The sequence below is a fragment of the Phoenix dactylifera genome, chromosome 8 (genome assembly GCF_009389715.1).
Source record: "Phoenix dactylifera cultivar Barhee BC4 chromosome 8, palm_55x_up_171113_PBpolish2nd_filt_p, whole genome shotgun sequence".
In the NCBI taxonomy this organism is placed as follows: domain Eukaryota; kingdom Viridiplantae; phylum Streptophyta; class Magnoliopsida; order Arecales; family Arecaceae; genus Phoenix; species Phoenix dactylifera.
The window spans coordinates 27,385,643-27,401,796 of NC_052399.1; the positions used below are offsets into that span (position 1 = coordinate 27,385,643).

General features: G+C 40.6%; 2 protein-coding genes across 2 annotated transcripts; both read right to left on the reverse strand.

Moving 5' to 3' along the window:
• Positions 1–603: 603 nt before the first annotated feature.
• Positions 604–2,664, reverse strand: LOC103708621 (cytochrome P450 76M5-like). Its single transcript, XM_008793637.4, has 2 exons — positions 1,532–2,664; positions 604–1,431 (listed from the first exon to the last, which is right to left on the reverse strand). The coding sequence occupies exons 1-2, from the start codon at positions 2,474–2,476 to the stop codon at positions 817–819; spliced, it is 1,560 nt and encodes a 519-aa protein (XP_008791859.2). The 5' UTR covers positions 2,477–2,664; the 3' UTR covers positions 604–816.
• Positions 2,665–8,704: 6,040 nt separating this feature from the next.
• On the reverse strand, positions 8,705–15,118 carry LOC103708620 (glutamate decarboxylase 4-like). Its single transcript, XM_008793636.3, has 7 exons — positions 14,759–15,118; positions 14,326–14,530; positions 11,975–12,175; positions 11,677–11,891; positions 10,435–10,688; positions 10,263–10,315; positions 8,705–9,375 (listed from the first exon to the last, which is right to left on the reverse strand). Exons 1-7 carry the CDS (start codon positions 14,842–14,844, stop codon positions 8,899–8,901), a joined length of 1,491 nt encoding a protein of 496 aa, XP_008791858.1. The 5' UTR covers positions 14,845–15,118; the 3' UTR covers positions 8,705–8,898.
• Positions 15,119–16,154: the final 1,036 nt, after the last annotated feature.

Genomic DNA, 16,154 nt, shown 5'->3' on the forward strand with positions numbered 1-16,154 from the left:
TGGAGCAAGTATTTTGTTTTTATTGTTTTCTTTTGAATTATGGAGGACAGAGCCTCTGAAGAAAGATTTAGCTAATGATTTTTTTGGGTGAAACTCTTCTTCATTTGAGAGGTGATTGTATTTGATAATAAATAGGAAAACTTACAACAATAGAATGGAAAGAAAAGTAATTACAAAAATTTTAACAACTCAATTAGAATGTTGGAAAGATTTCTTTTTTGTTTCCAACAACTCTGCATCTTTCTTATTAGTTTCCAACGGCTCTATATATATCTTCCTTATTACTTTTCAAATCTCTACATCTTCAATAGCATTTGATAGATTGGTAGTTTTCTTTCTTGGAGGGAATTGCATGATTGATGATTAGTTTCCAACAACTCTATATTTTTTTTATTGGTATTCAATAATTCTGCATATGACAAATTGGTGGTTGCCTAACAGCCTCCTCGTGGTTTGATTTGTTTGCTTTTTTTTTTTTTTAATTCACTCTTTCCTTCTCTTTGTTTGAGTGCATCTTCTTTGTTTTTTGGTCTTATGTGAACATGGTCTTGCTTCTGCAATAATCTAGATCAAGCTTTTCATAGTGCATATTAGAAAAGAATATTTTGTGTACCTCCGCAGCTCTCTTAATCCATTCGTTCATATTTGTCTTTGCTTATACAATTCTTTTATTAAAAATAAAATAACAGCTACATCAGTGTGCCAATGCTAGGAGGATGGTGATACAGGAGCAAGCAAATTCAACGCTCGTGAATTAAAAGCATTTGCCGTGCAATATAGGGCTTCTGATAGGCCAAATATTATAATCGCCTGGACTCACACGACTGGGACGGCCACAGCCCGCAGCGGGCGGGCCATGGCAAGCGTAGCTCCAAACATCTCCGAGAGGTCGACGTCGGCTGCTGCCATCCCTTCGGGCAATCTCCACTCGAACGACCGCAGCAGCGAGGCCAGCAGCAGGTGCACCGTCCGCGCCGCCAGCGGCAGCCCGGGACACGCCCGCCGCCCGGACCCGAACGGGATCAGCTCGAAGTCCCGCCCCCGGAAGTCCACCTCCCTCCCCAGAAACCTCTCCGGCGCGAACGCCTCCGGCTCCGCCCACACCTCCTCGTCCCGCCCCATGGCCCACACGTTCACCAGCACCTGGGCCTCCTCCGGCACCGCGTAGCCTCCCAGCTCCACCCCGGCCTCCGCCGCCCGGTGCGGCAGCAGCAGCGGCGCCGGCGGGTGCAGCCTCAAGACCTCCTTCACCACTGCTTGGAGGTAAGGCAACCGGGCAATGTCGGACTCCTCGACTTCTTGACCTGGCAATCTGATCGCTTCCTCCAGTTCTTTACGGACTCTTGCCAGTTTGCTCGGGTTCTTCAGCAGTTCAGCCATGGCCCACTCCGTTGCGATCGAGCTCGTATCCGTCCCAGCAGCAAACAAATCCTAATTAATTACTAAACCACTATCAGCTCCTATAATTTTTTTCTATTTTTCCAATCGATTTCATTTCATATGCATATAAGAAGTGTTGAAGAAGTGATACCGCGAGGAGGGATCTTATAGCCTTCCGGTCGAGCTTGGATTGTGAGTGGAGCTGGAGAAGCGCGCCCAGGAAATCACCACCACGCTCCGCTGCCGCCGCTGTAGGATTGGAACTCAATCTTTGGTCTATTATCTCGTCGAACACCCTGAACAATTTCTTGAGATGGACCTCGATTTGGCGCCGCCGGCCTTGCGGGTCGATGATGCGAAGCACCGGAAAGAAGTCGGAGAGGTTCGGCTTGCCAACCTCCGAGGTGAGGGCCGACACCAAGTCCCTGAACTCTTGGGTGGATTCCGAGTGGAGATCAACCATGTCGAAGGAGAACATAGTGTTGGATATGAGATTGAGGACTGTCCCGAAGAGGGCTCGTCCGACGTCAATCGGACGGCCGGCATGTTCGCGGACGTAGGCGACGAGATCGCGGGCCTTCTGCTGGCGGAGTTCTCGGGTGGCGTCGAGGCTTCGGACGGAGAAGAGGTGAGTGCTGCAGATCGCGCGGAGGTGTTTCCAGGATGGGCTGGCAGGGCCAAATATCATGGACACCTGCTCGTGGCCGAAGACCCGGACGGCGTCGGGAACCCACCGGGCGGAGAGGGGCTGGTCTTTCTTCTGGAGGGCCTCGCGGGCGGCGGCGGGGGATGAGACGACGACGGTGGTGGTGAGGCCGAGCTTGAGGGCCATCACGGGGCCGTGGGTCTTGGCCAGGCGGGCGAGCGAGCGGTGGGGCTGGTCGCCCACCTCCAAGAGGCTGCCCAGAACGGGGAGCCCCGCCGGACCGGGCGGCAGTCTGACGTTGCAGGAAGGTGAATTCTTCTTTGCAGCTTTGGTGAGGAAGTAGAGGAGAACGAGGGTGAGGGAGATCCACAGCAAACTTAGGGGGAGCTCCATTCCCATGAGTTCGGATCTTTGCGATGGGATTTGGCCAACGCCACGCCTCTTCCCCATGCTCTATAAAAAAATATTTTTGTGGCCGGATCAGCCTTCAAGTTAGATGCGGAACTGTGATTTAGATCTTTTCCGACCACCTATATCTTCAGAGGGGCCAACGGCATTGCACATGGGACGACATTATACGCGGCCCATTACTCAAGATTTTTTTTGAAAATTCTACAACTTTCTTTTTGTCTCTCTTATATTCTCTTCTGTTGTCTGGCTTTTTATACTGGTGTTCACACAAGGCATGATTGACCTATCAATGTACCAAAAAATATATATATTCATATTTCTATTGTCCCAAAAACCTAGGGTGCATTTAGCTGCAGAAGTTGGGCTCTAAACTAAAAATATAAATGACTAATTTCCACTTTTGTATTTGATTAGGAGAGATTATATTTTTATATTTATTCTAAACCAAAGTGAAAATACTTTAAACCTTCAAAACCTAATTCCGGCTCTCATTTTAGTACTCAAATCTCATTTTACCAATTTCGATTCCGAAGCAGAACATATCAAAAAATATTATTTTTTTAATTTTTTAAATTAATTTTGATTTTAATTTCGATTTTGATTTTAGTAACAAACCAAACTCACACTTAAATTTTAAAAATACCACCAAATATAAAACAATTGTGATTGGAAAAGAGTTCTGAAATTTTAACTCATGCTTTCGTCTCAACATTGATATTAAATTATGATCACATGACAACCTAAATAGTTGTCGCTCAGCGAGTCAGCGTTCGCCAAAGCCCTCCCGCACCGGATATCGGTTGAATGAAAAAGTTCCACGTCAATTCAAACAAGATAAAGAATTTTCTACATGCATCGAAGCCGACACCAATTCAATTTTCTTTGATAGGTTTTTGTACAAATAGAGAGGAAACAACTGCAAGTGGACGAATACAGCCATTCTCATTTATTCTACGGATACGGTGGAAATGGTTGCACGTAAAATGAGGGCAGCCATTCCCCCAGATGGGTCCCATCATCTAGAATAGATAAGATCAACCATCTTAATCTAACGGCTGCAAGTGCACGAGACTAGCCATTCCCCCGGTGAATCGAACTTATTCACATTATAAAAATATACATATTTCACATATATTATGGTAATTCATACTTTAATAATTATTTCCTCCATAAGAAGAGAATTGGGGTGTGATGTTCGGTGGCGCTATAAATAAAACAAGAATAGTGACGAAATTTAAGTCATCAAAAGCAAAAATTTACTAATTCTTAATAACGATAAATTTTTTAACAATATAGCAAAGGGCATCACAAAAAAATTTCCTCTATATATTGGAAATTGGTGCGAGATATTCGGTGATATATAGTTGAAACAAAAGTAATTTTTGTAATAAAAAAATTACTAAGTTTGGTAGGGTGACGAAAGTTAATTTTTATCATCAAAGTTCTACTTTTGTTGACGAAATTTCTTTTGTCATCAAATTTTTTGTCACTGATAATCTCTTTTATTGTAGTATAATAAGATGTAAAACATTCTTTGTATTTTGAAGCTTTTACTGGATTTGGAGAATTGATGTTCATCATAGAGTTGCTTTGTTTATATGAAAAATAGCATAGATCAGCTGTCATGTTGTGATATTTTACATCAGAATAATTTTCATATCCCAAATCAATATGATTTATGCCTCTGTTGCCGCCAAATCCAAACCGAGATGGAAGAGTAGCTCGATTGACCCTGAGGTCGTCTAGAGGCGAGCGGAGCATGCCAATTGATGTATCGGATGCCAAACTTCTCGTAGGTGGCTATAAAAAGTCCAATTGCTAGGGAGTTTTCGAACTCCTTTGGAAGTGGCTATAAAAAGTCCAATTGCTGGAGAGTTTCCGTCGGAAAATCTCCGATGCCTAAGTCAAAATAACGAGACAACAGTATGGAAGAGAGAGGGTTTCAATGGAGGGTGATTCTATGAGTAATGTTGTATATATTATATGTTACATACCTGAGGTCCTCCGGGCCACCCCTTTATATAGGGGCGCTCACTTTGTCATTACCTCACCTTACATAGCGTGCAATAATGGCTAGGTAATGGTCGATAGTACGATCGCGGCGTGGAAACTAGTGTACATGGGCGATAGGTAAGCTGGTGGGGTGTAGGCCGTGGTGCTACCATGACTGTGGGCTATTAGAGTTGTTGGTTGCTAGAATTTTCAATCCTTGTCGGCACGTATTGATTGTTCTCCTCGTCCGATGGCTCCTCCTCGATTGGGATCAAAATTTTCACCTCACTTGGTTGGCTGCTTGGCTGGGACCGAAGTTGTTCTCCTCAGTTTATGCCCAAGGTCAATGAAGCAGATCTAGCCCGAAGTTGAGGTGTCAAATATTTTCTCCATTACTTGCTCTCCACTTTTAAGGCTGAACTGTTTTTTGGTTCGGGTGAAGGAAGTCAAGTCGCCACTTCGATCGAAGGTGAGACTTCTGTTACAGGCAATAAATGTGTTGATCATTATTGCTAGAATTTTCTTGAGGCATCATTACTGCAGCAATCCTGACGAATCGCCGCATCATGTCCTGAGCCGTATGTGGCTTGATCTATTTGAGTAGTCGAGTCAACGCTGTGAAAAGGATCGTCTACGCCTCTATATAAGGATGGTCCCGCCTTTCAACTTACACTTCTTCATCTGTTGTTTCGCCCGGGTGCACCAGCGTCCAGGCCTTCGATTGGTGCTCCGATGAATCTCCGTTTCCCTAGCATCGGCATCCTTTGTGCTCCTCTAATTTTCAGTGGGTTTCTGCTCCTTAGCTGCTCGACCCTTCTCCTTGTCTTCTTCTTCATCTTTTCTTTTATCTTTTTCTTTATTTCTCCCACCATAAGCGGCAGTGAGGTTAACACTTTGGAGAGGGGTCGATTGCCGAACCATTCTCCCCAGGCTTGGCAGTCGTCACCTTCAGCTGAGTCTGAGGTCAAATCAGGCTCGGGTTGCATGGCATCGATCCTCATTTGTAGATTGCAGTAAGAATAGCATTTCTAATACATTTCACGACTTAGCAATAGTTTTTAATCACTAGCCATGAGTCCATATGCTAGGTTGCAAATTGACCATATCTAGGTTATTGATAAGGGATGTTACACGTCCGAGATAGCTTAGTCTCTTCATGATCAACATGCATTGCTGTTGGTTTGCTCACCCCCCCTTCCTTTGACTAAAAAATTGGATACTTTAGGAAAACCATCATCTACTGCTTTGTCCATGATTAATATTGAAACATCGAATGCTCCATAAAAACAGAATGGGGCATGCTTGATTACATCGTATTCTTTTGGTGCTTATGGAGCTAGAGAAGGAAAAGAATGTATGAGGATTTTTCATTAGCTGCTAGCTGAACCCAAAACTAGGATAGAAATAAGGGGACAATTGACGTCTCATGACCTGGATGCATTGTAGGTAATATATATAAGAAAAGTCGCATGGGGAACCTAACTGGTCCAAGCATCAAACAACTATCTAAACCCAAACCTCTTGATTTGAGTACCGTGATAGCTACTTCCAAGGAGAACATAAAGGAAACCATGGATTTTTTTTCTTTTTTTTTTTGGTTGGTACATAAAAGAAGACCATAGATCAAAACTATCAAAGATATGGTTGGGCTAGCAATAATTGCTATTTGCTTCCGACGGCAGGCCACCAAGCACTGGCTGTAGGAATGGGTGGATCCCTCACACCGATGGCACTGCGAAATATTAAATTGACCAGCTAAAAAACATACGACTTTTCTTCCACTGGGAAAACTTGCACAATTTGATTAATGCTGCTGGGCGAGGTGAAGCAACAATCAACTTACAAGAGATATAATCAGAGCAAAACGCGTTCGGTTGCATCTCAATGATCAAAAAAGAGTAATACAATTATGCTAAAAAATAAAGAGGGAATAATTCTTTTCCTACTTACTCCAATAACTATTATCATTTGCTTATGATGACAAACCTTGTAATTCAATGACAGTCTTCCCCGCCCTCACGGATCGTGTCTACGTCTGATCCAATTCGAAAGAATAAGAAATTTTCTCAACCGGCTTATTTTGAATCTCTAAATAAAATTTTAAAAAAAGATGGAAAAATTTTGAAAGTAGGGTTTATACCCTTTTTTTTCTTTCATTAATGATCAATATAAAACTAAGGTACATAGCCTCTATTTATAATGGTAACGTCCATCCTTCTACAAATCCGATTGGATTCATCTCCTAATTCTAATAAGACTCACTTTTCTAAAAGAAACATGACTAGTAAAACTAGACTGGAAAAACTAAAATTTTATAGGAGATAAATTTCAACTTCGATATCAACTTTGTCTTTTGTTGATCCACTCGATTCTTCTCAGATTAGAAGATACATCCTATTAAAATTTTTTCCGAAAAAAAAACTTTCGATTTGATCAACATGTTTCGGAGCTTAAACGATGGAATTTGGGCATGATCACTAGGGGTGTAGCCCCTTTAGGGCGCAACACTATATCGTAGATCTCGAAAAGTTATCCGATCTCAAAAAAAAAAAAAAAAAAAAAAATCATCTCAATCGGATATCGTATGACCAAGTTATGGCATCCGAAAGTTTGATACACGATATGGCTTTCCGATGTGATACATCTCGCTTCCGGAGCCCTATCCGTAGTAGTTAAAATGATCCATATCGAGTCTAATGATCTTCTTGGATCATAGCTCTCTTTATTTAGGAAATTTAGCTTCTACTAAATTAGAAGTGAAGATGGAAAAATATGTGCTTCCCTACCTTATGGGTAAACTACTTGGTTTTGCTTGGAGATAGTCTCCGGCCTTGTTTTTCTTGGCTAGATAATAGAACTTCGTCTCCGAACATAAGAGATAGATTCGCCACAGGAGTTGCTGGTGCTTATGTTGCAGACGTCCTCAATCGAGATACAATCTCGGTGAGTTGGGCAATCTTCTCCTCAATTGTGTGAGACGTCCCTTTATCTGATCATCCATCGAGATAAAATTAGCAATCATACTTGCTTTTGTCCTTCAATGTAGTTCAAGCACGCTCTCCCATTTGCTTATACGACTCGCACATCTAAACTATAAACTAAAGCTCCCATAGATGGAGAAAACCGAAACTTTAATACCAAATTGATACAATCGGGAAGAAAAAAAGAATTCTCTCAACCCATTCAACTCGAATCTCTCAAAAGAAATTAGAAAATGATGAAAAAATTTCAAAGATAAGAGTTTATGTCCCCTATTATTTTATTGATGATCAACATAAAACCAAGATACGTAGCTTTTGTTTATAATGGTAAGATCTACCCTTACATAATTAGGTTTAGATTTCTCTCATAATTCTAATAGCACTCACTTTTCTAAAATAAACATGACTATTAGAAATAAATTCGAAAAGCTAAAATTTTTCTCTATCACTCTACTCGATTTTTCTTGGATTAAGAGAGATGTTCGATAATCTTTCTCGAAAAAAAAACTTTCGGTTTGACCGATCCATTTTCAAGATCCAAATTATGAAATTTGAACCCGATCGCTTGGGGCGCAGCCTCTCTTGAGAGGCGACGTCACATCGTAAATTTTGAAAAGCTATCCAATTTCTTAGAAAAAGATCATCTTAATCAGATATCGTATGACTAAGTTATAACCTTCGAAAGTTTAGCTCGCGACTCGACTTCCTGATGCGACAGATCTTACTCTTAGATCCTATCCATTCCTACCCGTAATAACCAAAAAAATCTACATCGAAGCTGGTGATCATTCTAAATCAATATCTAATGACTTATTATTCTTATATATTAATTTCTATACCCAATCTTTTTGAGCCTTTAGTCAATGAAAGTTTTCATGAGTCCTGTCATGTGTAAGCAGAAACCAAGTCCTAGCCAAGTTCTAAGATTTCTTAATCCTGCTGAATAATATGTATATTCTTTGATTTGTAGTGGAAAAGCTCCCATTATATGCTGAAAAACATGAATGCTAATCCAGCAAAAGTGGAAATGGTGAGAAGTGCTGTTCATATACACAGGTGGTCGTATGACAAGGCTGCGCAAATGGCGTCCATGTCAGGGAAGTGGATGCAAGACGGACATGGATGAATCCAGCATTTATCCACCTTCAATCAAAAGTTAATACTTGCCTCCACAACAGCCCCATAAGGCTAACTACCATGGCCTTACTTCACTACTGTGGATACACACAAGGTCTATTTTGTGATTGGTTTGGAACACAAGCCATTGCAACCATGAAAGATAATGAGGCAGATATTCCCAGACAACATGATAACCCAAGCTCCATAGACTATCATTAATATCTCAAACGTTAACAAAGTACTATTACTAGAAAAAAAAAGGCCATATTAATCAGAAATCGCCACAGATACCTATTTATAGCCAACCCACATATAGCAATAATAAGCATATTTCAGAGACCGATATCACCCTCATGAGTACCTACCGATTTAGCAAACTCCATTAGTCTTCTTACGCTCAACAAGCCGCCTCCAGTATGTAGTGATCTCCTGCTGTGTCTCCAAAATACTCTTCTTAAGAACAGTACCCTCAGCATTCTTTACAGGTGTTACATGGGCAATGGTGATGGGCTGGCTTGGAACAGCGTCAAGCTCTCCCAGGACCTTCTTGATGTCTGAAATGAGGCGTTCGGCAAGGCTCCTGCTGAAGTCCTCCCTGATCACGACACGAAGGACGGCCACGTGCTCGGCATCATGTGGCATTGTGTATGCAGGGATTATCCATCCAAACTTCCTCATGTTCTCTGCTATCTGAAAGACTGTGTGCTTGCTGCTGTCCTTAAGCGAGAATGCAACAAGAGGAACACCAACTTCCTTCGAGACAATATCAAACCTTCCCATCTTCTCGAGGCCTTCCCTTAGCACTCTTGCATTTTCCATGCAATTTTTCATGATATTCTTGTAGCCCTAACATATAACATGGTACAGATTTAGTGGCTTATTTAAGGAAAAAGAACAGTCTATATAAGAAAAAAGTATGATATAAGAACTATCATGAGTTGACACAGCCATAGGTACACGCGTATAGCCTTGTTCTAAACTAAGCACAAGTAGGTGATATTAGTTCCAGCATATCAATGTTCCAGTCTATATACCCATGCACTGATTGTTCATCGCGGCAGAAGAGAGACAATACGTTGATATAGTAAAAAAAATAAATAATTTTCCAAACGATTAGAACAAATCAATAACTACGCAGCAGCACAGCAGAGTATCTTAACCTTCCATACTCTGCTGCAAATGAGGAAATAATTGTATTTGATTTAGGATCAAGTTTGCTTTCATTTGCAGATCGATCGAAATTTGAACTTGAGAAGGAAATTCAATTTTGCTATTGGCTTATTTGTTCCTTAAAGATATATCAAGATCCTTGACCAAAAGATGCCTTGGAGGGTTACCCCGAGGTTGTAACCAATATACATCTCCCTGCTCCATATCTAACCTTCAGTTCTAGGGGAGGCGTCACAATCTCCAAATAAACCTTCACGAAGAGTTTCATGCCAATTAAGAGGGTCAACTTCAGGTGCAGAGCCGGATGTGGTGAACTGTCTGGAACCTTGATGGATTTTTATTATTTTTTTTAACCTTGATGGGGTAAGGTTCATTGGCTGACAGTTTAATAAATTACTTAGGAAAACTGTGCTTATTAGGGAATTTGTATGACCATTTCTACCAAACATATACACATTGAAACAGAATCCAGACCAGACAATTTACTTTTACCATTGAAACGAAATTAATATCCATAATTACCACATAGTTGGTTAGAGAAATAGTTAAAGTTCTCATGTTACCTCAAAGCCCAAGCGCAAGAACTGGTAGTACTGTGCAATAATCTGACTTGAACCTGCAACAATGAAACAGACTCCGTGAAGTATTTCGTTGAGAAACTAATATGACATAATGCAACATTACATGCATATCCAAATAAGATAGGTGAAAATACAAACACATGATAATATTCACCTTTAGAAAAATTGAGGGTAAAAGTAGGTTGATCTGCCCCAAGATAGTTTATATGGAAAATGAGCTCTTCAGGCAAATCTTCCTTGCTCCTCCAAACAACCCAACCAACTCCAGCATAAACAAGACCATATTTGTGGCCACTAACATTTATGCTCTTTACCAGTGGTAGCCGAAAATCCCACTCCAGCTGTGGATAGAGGAAAGGAGCTATGAATCCGCCACTCGCAGCATCAACATGAATAGGTGTATCCCACCTGCAGGGCATGGTAAATATGATTCCATCTCTCACAAACATTAGTCCTATGAATAAATCATCACTAGATGCAAACAACAGGTATGGTTTTGATCTGAAGTTCAGAAAATTAATTTATTGGGCTATATCCATAAATGGGTAAAAAATACTGTAACTTTCACTTCAATGACAAAAACTTATCATCAAGAGCTAGCATCCTAGAGCAATCTCAAGATGCTCAACCACTCTAGAAATGGATATGGCTGAAATGCCACAGGTGTCGCTGTCTTGAGAGGATCAATCAATTCAAACAGCATCCTTGGTTCACCTAGTTGAGCTGTCAACAACCATTGGCTACTAGGAATACTGACTGGTCATTCGATTGACAAGTAGATATACAAATAACTGTTTTAAAATGCATCCTGCAAGACTGTGCATGCATCCAGAATAAGCAAATGAAGGTCTAGTCACAACACCATGTTGGGCTGCTACATAGTGGGTCGTTTGGTACCCAAAAAGGCCCAAGTGGCAAGCATATGCATTCTGGTCCTATGCTGGTAAAAGGCATATCCTCCTCCTCCCTCTCCCTCTCTCAGATTTGTTTACTGGAAATTTGATCATGCATAAAAAGGGTACTATTTTTTTAGTCAGCATATCATTCTATAGTCTCTCAAACAAGAGTGAAAAGTACATACCCTATTTTTCATATTTTTCTTGTCCAAGTATATACTTTGATTTATTTTATTAAATATTTGATCTATGTTCTGCATATAAACTGTGTATTCAGCTTTTTCATACAATGACCGCTCTTAAAACCTTGACATGAATCAATCCACTGCTTTCACTTAACGACTTTTAGGTCATGCACCACTGATCATTCAAACAGCGGTCTATGAATATATAGGTAGGCAAGCATACCCAGTTCACAGCAAATTATTACATGATTAAGCAATTATTATGGTCCCTTTGACAATAGACTGGTTCTCTGGTATACAAGCAAAATCGCTTACCCTGTTTCCTTGTTCTTCTGTGTAAGCAGCTGGTTCAGTAGTTTAACATCTTCAAACTCTCCAGTGAGAGTAGAACCCAAAATGGCAGCAACACAGATGGTATTCTCATCCACCATCTCCACAGCCTTCACAGGATCCATGATATAAAACCCCTCCCTTAACTTCACCTCCTTCAATTCTACTTCAAAATACCTTGCAAATTTCTCCCAGCAAACCTAAATAAGCATATATGAGAATACAAGATCATGAAAATTTTCAGTGCCATGTTACAATTCTAGTGAACAAAGGTGGATAGTACCTGAACATTTGCACCAGTAACAATGTTTGGCTTGTCATAAGGCTTTCCCTCTGCCTTTCTTTTGTTTTGCCACTTCCTCTTAAATGCCAGTCCTGCCAGCATTATTGCTTCTGAGGATCCCACAGTTGCAACCCCTAGTGCTGTTTCATCATCCCCAACTGGGGCATGAAAAAGATGGGCTATCATATTTACACAGCGGTTCTGCATGAGAAACAAACAGATGGTAAGAAAGCAATCAAATAATGAACAAGTGCACCATAGTGGTTCCCAATTCCTAAAATCATGTTAAATAAATAATCACACAGAAACCAACCTCATAAGATGAACCATATAAGATGGATTACAATATTATTGTTTTCTAGCAATGTAATATAAAAGGAGGATTAGCACTTTGAATTTGTCAAATTTGGGATGATATCTTAAAATGCGTATAGCAACTTGGTCCAGAACAACAATCTATCAATAATTCATGTCTGTACAAAGAATCTATGATGGAAAGAAGGATAGATCAAAAGAAAAAAGTTTGAATCAATAGCTAGCCTATAATTCACATTCTTCACGCTAGATGTAATATAAATATCCTTTCTGCAAAGTTTCTCTTTCATCAAAATCTTCTTAAAAATCAAATTGTTTGGATCTTGGATTACAGGGAAACCACAGACTGTATTGCATCTAAATAAGATGCATAGCAAAATTCTAAAAATCGGATACATGTATTTTTCATTAAATGTATTAGATAACATCTAACCATAGAAGTTGATCGTGCCTATGCAAATTCTTTCAATTTTTGCAGTAAAATTAGGAAAAATAACATGTACTCTTTTATTTCTTGAAAAGATAATATTCCATGATTAGTATCTTATTCAATTCACCATATACCTTTTCTATCACATGTCCATGTTATAGTAAACTATAAAGATATGTGACAAGAAGAAGATAAGAAATTTATCTTGACAATCCCCTGCTGAGCCACTCCTCCATGTTTGGTACATAAACAACTAGTTTAAGCATTTAAAGCCACTAGTAAAATTTCATTGCAATCTCCTTTGCACATTCAAAACATTGTTAGTTAGAATAAGAACAAAATGTCTGGATCGCATATTTAGTTTTAAAATCTCGCAGCAATCATTCCTCGTAAAGATACCATCAACAGTGTGCATTACACTTTTTTCATTAAAATCAGTAATTCGAAAATGTCTCTGACAACCATTTATGCCTTTATATATATTCTTACAATTTGATTCATTGTCCTATAAGAAAATATGAGTGATGAAAAGTTAATTTGTACAAATAAGCCAAACCTTAGAAAAAAGAGGAAGCTTTTTAAACCTTTTTGCAGCAGTCTATGGGTGTACTTTAGATGCATCTCCTGTAACAGAGATATATATTCAGATGCTAATTTGGCCTGTCATGTTCAAAGTTCCGGTCTAGAATTTTAAAAATTTCAATTGGTGTACCACATGGCAATTTGAGAAAATATGTTGCGCGGTAGGGGGTTATTCATTTCCGGCTATCATACATTCGATCCACGTGGCATCCTATACAAGGGGTGGCAAACATGATGTGAAGCCTTTGATTCAAACTAGGAGAAGAGGCAGGGAAGAGTTTGAGGAGTCAATAAGGGTGCATATCCCAGAATCCCAAACTTTGGATACCACAATGCCAACCACCTTTCAAATTATACAGGGATAAGACATCCCTATACAGGCTATCCTGTTTATATCATCATTAGGATTTCAAAACCCTCTAATTGAGTATATTGGAGTACCAGAGATAGCAAAATTGATGCTCAAGTGATGAACAAGCTATTGAAAACAAAAAATTGGAGAGCTCATGGTAAAAGCAACTTATGTGCACATTACATGCTTCCAATCCTATTAAAAGCAATTGGAAATCGAGATAACGACAACAGGACAAATAGAAGACGACCTCGAAAGGAGAAACATAAACGGGTTGATAAACCCAAGCATAAGAAGTTAGCTACTGTTTCTTGCAAGAACACATGCACAGGAATTCAAATCTCTCTTCTAATGAATCTGATGGATCTCCCATCCATTTCTAAAGCAAATAGCAAACAATACATCCATAAGAATCACAATTTTGCATAATTATGGAATGGATAATTGCTAACACCACAAAAGAGAAAAAGACCCACAAGACAAAAGACTTGGGATATACAGTTCCAAAATCTAACAACCAAAGAGAACAGAAGCAGTGAGTAATAGCATGTTGGCGTTCATTAGAAACGAATGCTGCCATGACCCAACCTACAGCCGACCTCTACACTACTATCGCTGGAAACACCTCTAAGAATCCCAGCTTATAATTTGATGAGGCGATTTCTTGGTTACCTGGAGCTCGGTGGTGACAGGGTACTCATCCATGTCGACGTAATTCTTGTTGGTGGCAGCCATAATGAGCTTATCGCACTCCGGCTCCATCCACGTCGTGACGAACGATGCCAGGTTCAGCCTCGGATTCCCATCCAGCATCAGCTCGTCGCTGATGATTTGGTACGCCGCGTCCTTCGGTATCGAATTCTCCGGCATCTTAAACCTATTCCATAAATCACGTTAAGAAAATGAACAAAAAAAAACGAAGAAAAGGAATCGTAATTGAGGAAATATGGCTCAGATCTGGATTAATATAGCTAATATTACGTTAACAAATCCAAACTCGTTACACATCCGACACAGAGCACTGGATATACCAACAAATTTGCAGCCGGAAATTGCGATCTAAAGAAAAATAAATCAAGTACAGGATTAAAGAGGATGGAATCACCGAGGAAGGGCGGCACAAACGTAACGAGAGGCGAAGGTGTAGTCGACCGAAGCGTCGGGCTCGGATCCTGCCGCGGAGAGAACCATGGCTATAGCTCAGAGTTTTTTCTCTCTCCTTGGTTCTCAGCCTTCCATCCTTTGGAGGCAGGTAGGCGGCGTTATATAGCTTTTTGAGGTTCTTTTTTTATTTTTTTTTATTGTTGCCGGGTGTTAGTGTTACGGGTGAATATGGACTAAGATCAAGTGCAGCTCGACTAACCCTAAAATTGGCAGAAATCGGCTTGAACCAGCTGATCCAGGTTTAAAAAAGCTGATATTTTTTCAACTAGTCTATAAGAGTTTGAGTTTTGGACAAAAATCTTTGATACCTCAATCAGAATAAAAGGACAACAATATGAAACATAATATAATTCTCCGTGAGTATGATATCACATTGTGTACTTGAGGTTCTTCGGATCATTTCTTTCTATAAAAGAGTCGATGCTATCATTACTTGGGTCGGTGTGGGGTGCATCAGTTGCCAGGCAGCAGCTAGTAATGCTGCTTCGATATGGGCAACGTGCCAACGTACAGTATTGACCATGCGCCGAATGCAGAACTGCCATTATGGCCAATTACAGTCACAGCCGTTGATTACTAGATGACAATTGGCTTTTTAGTTGGAGGCGAAGTTGCTCATTTCTATCGGTTGTACCGAGATTATTAAAATATGATTGGATTGTCCAATATTTTTTCTAAGGAGCAAGGAAATAGAGATGGTGAAAACAACCGTAGAAGCTATTCCTTTTTCTACCCGTCGATTTTGATTCAGAGGATCGCGAGAGTAAAAGTAAAAAACGAAAGGAAGACCAAGAGAAGGAAAGAGACCTCGGAACGGAGGCGCGCACGCAGCGGGAAGCGAATGTGGAGTGTAGTGACTCGCCGGTATCGTGCTTCGCCGTTTCCACCGCCATTCTTATAGTTTTCTTATGGGATAACGGAAGCTGATATCCTTGATCTGAGGAAGGCGGTGAGGGAAGGAGAAGAGCTTTCTCTATCGTTTACGGGTCTTTTTCCCCCGCCCCACTCTCTCTCTCTCTCTTCCCTTCGTTTCTTCAGCGTCAGGACAAGTGGCGTGACGCCGGGTCGCGTACCTGTAAGTGGAAAGTTGCGTTTACGCGTTCCCGGGCAGCGTGGCGAAGTGGTTGCCGTTATGCTCATTCGCGGTGAGGGGAATGCCTCGGAGGTGACCATAAAATGCTGCTGCCGAATGGCGTGACTCGAGGAAGTGATTGAAGAAAGGAAAGAAACGTGGAGACGGGACCAGGAAAGAAGTCCGTCAGAAAATAAAGGTGTCGGCAAGGGGCAAAGGACACCGCCATTTCCAAAAAAAAAAAAAAAAGGAGTGGCTGAAGGGG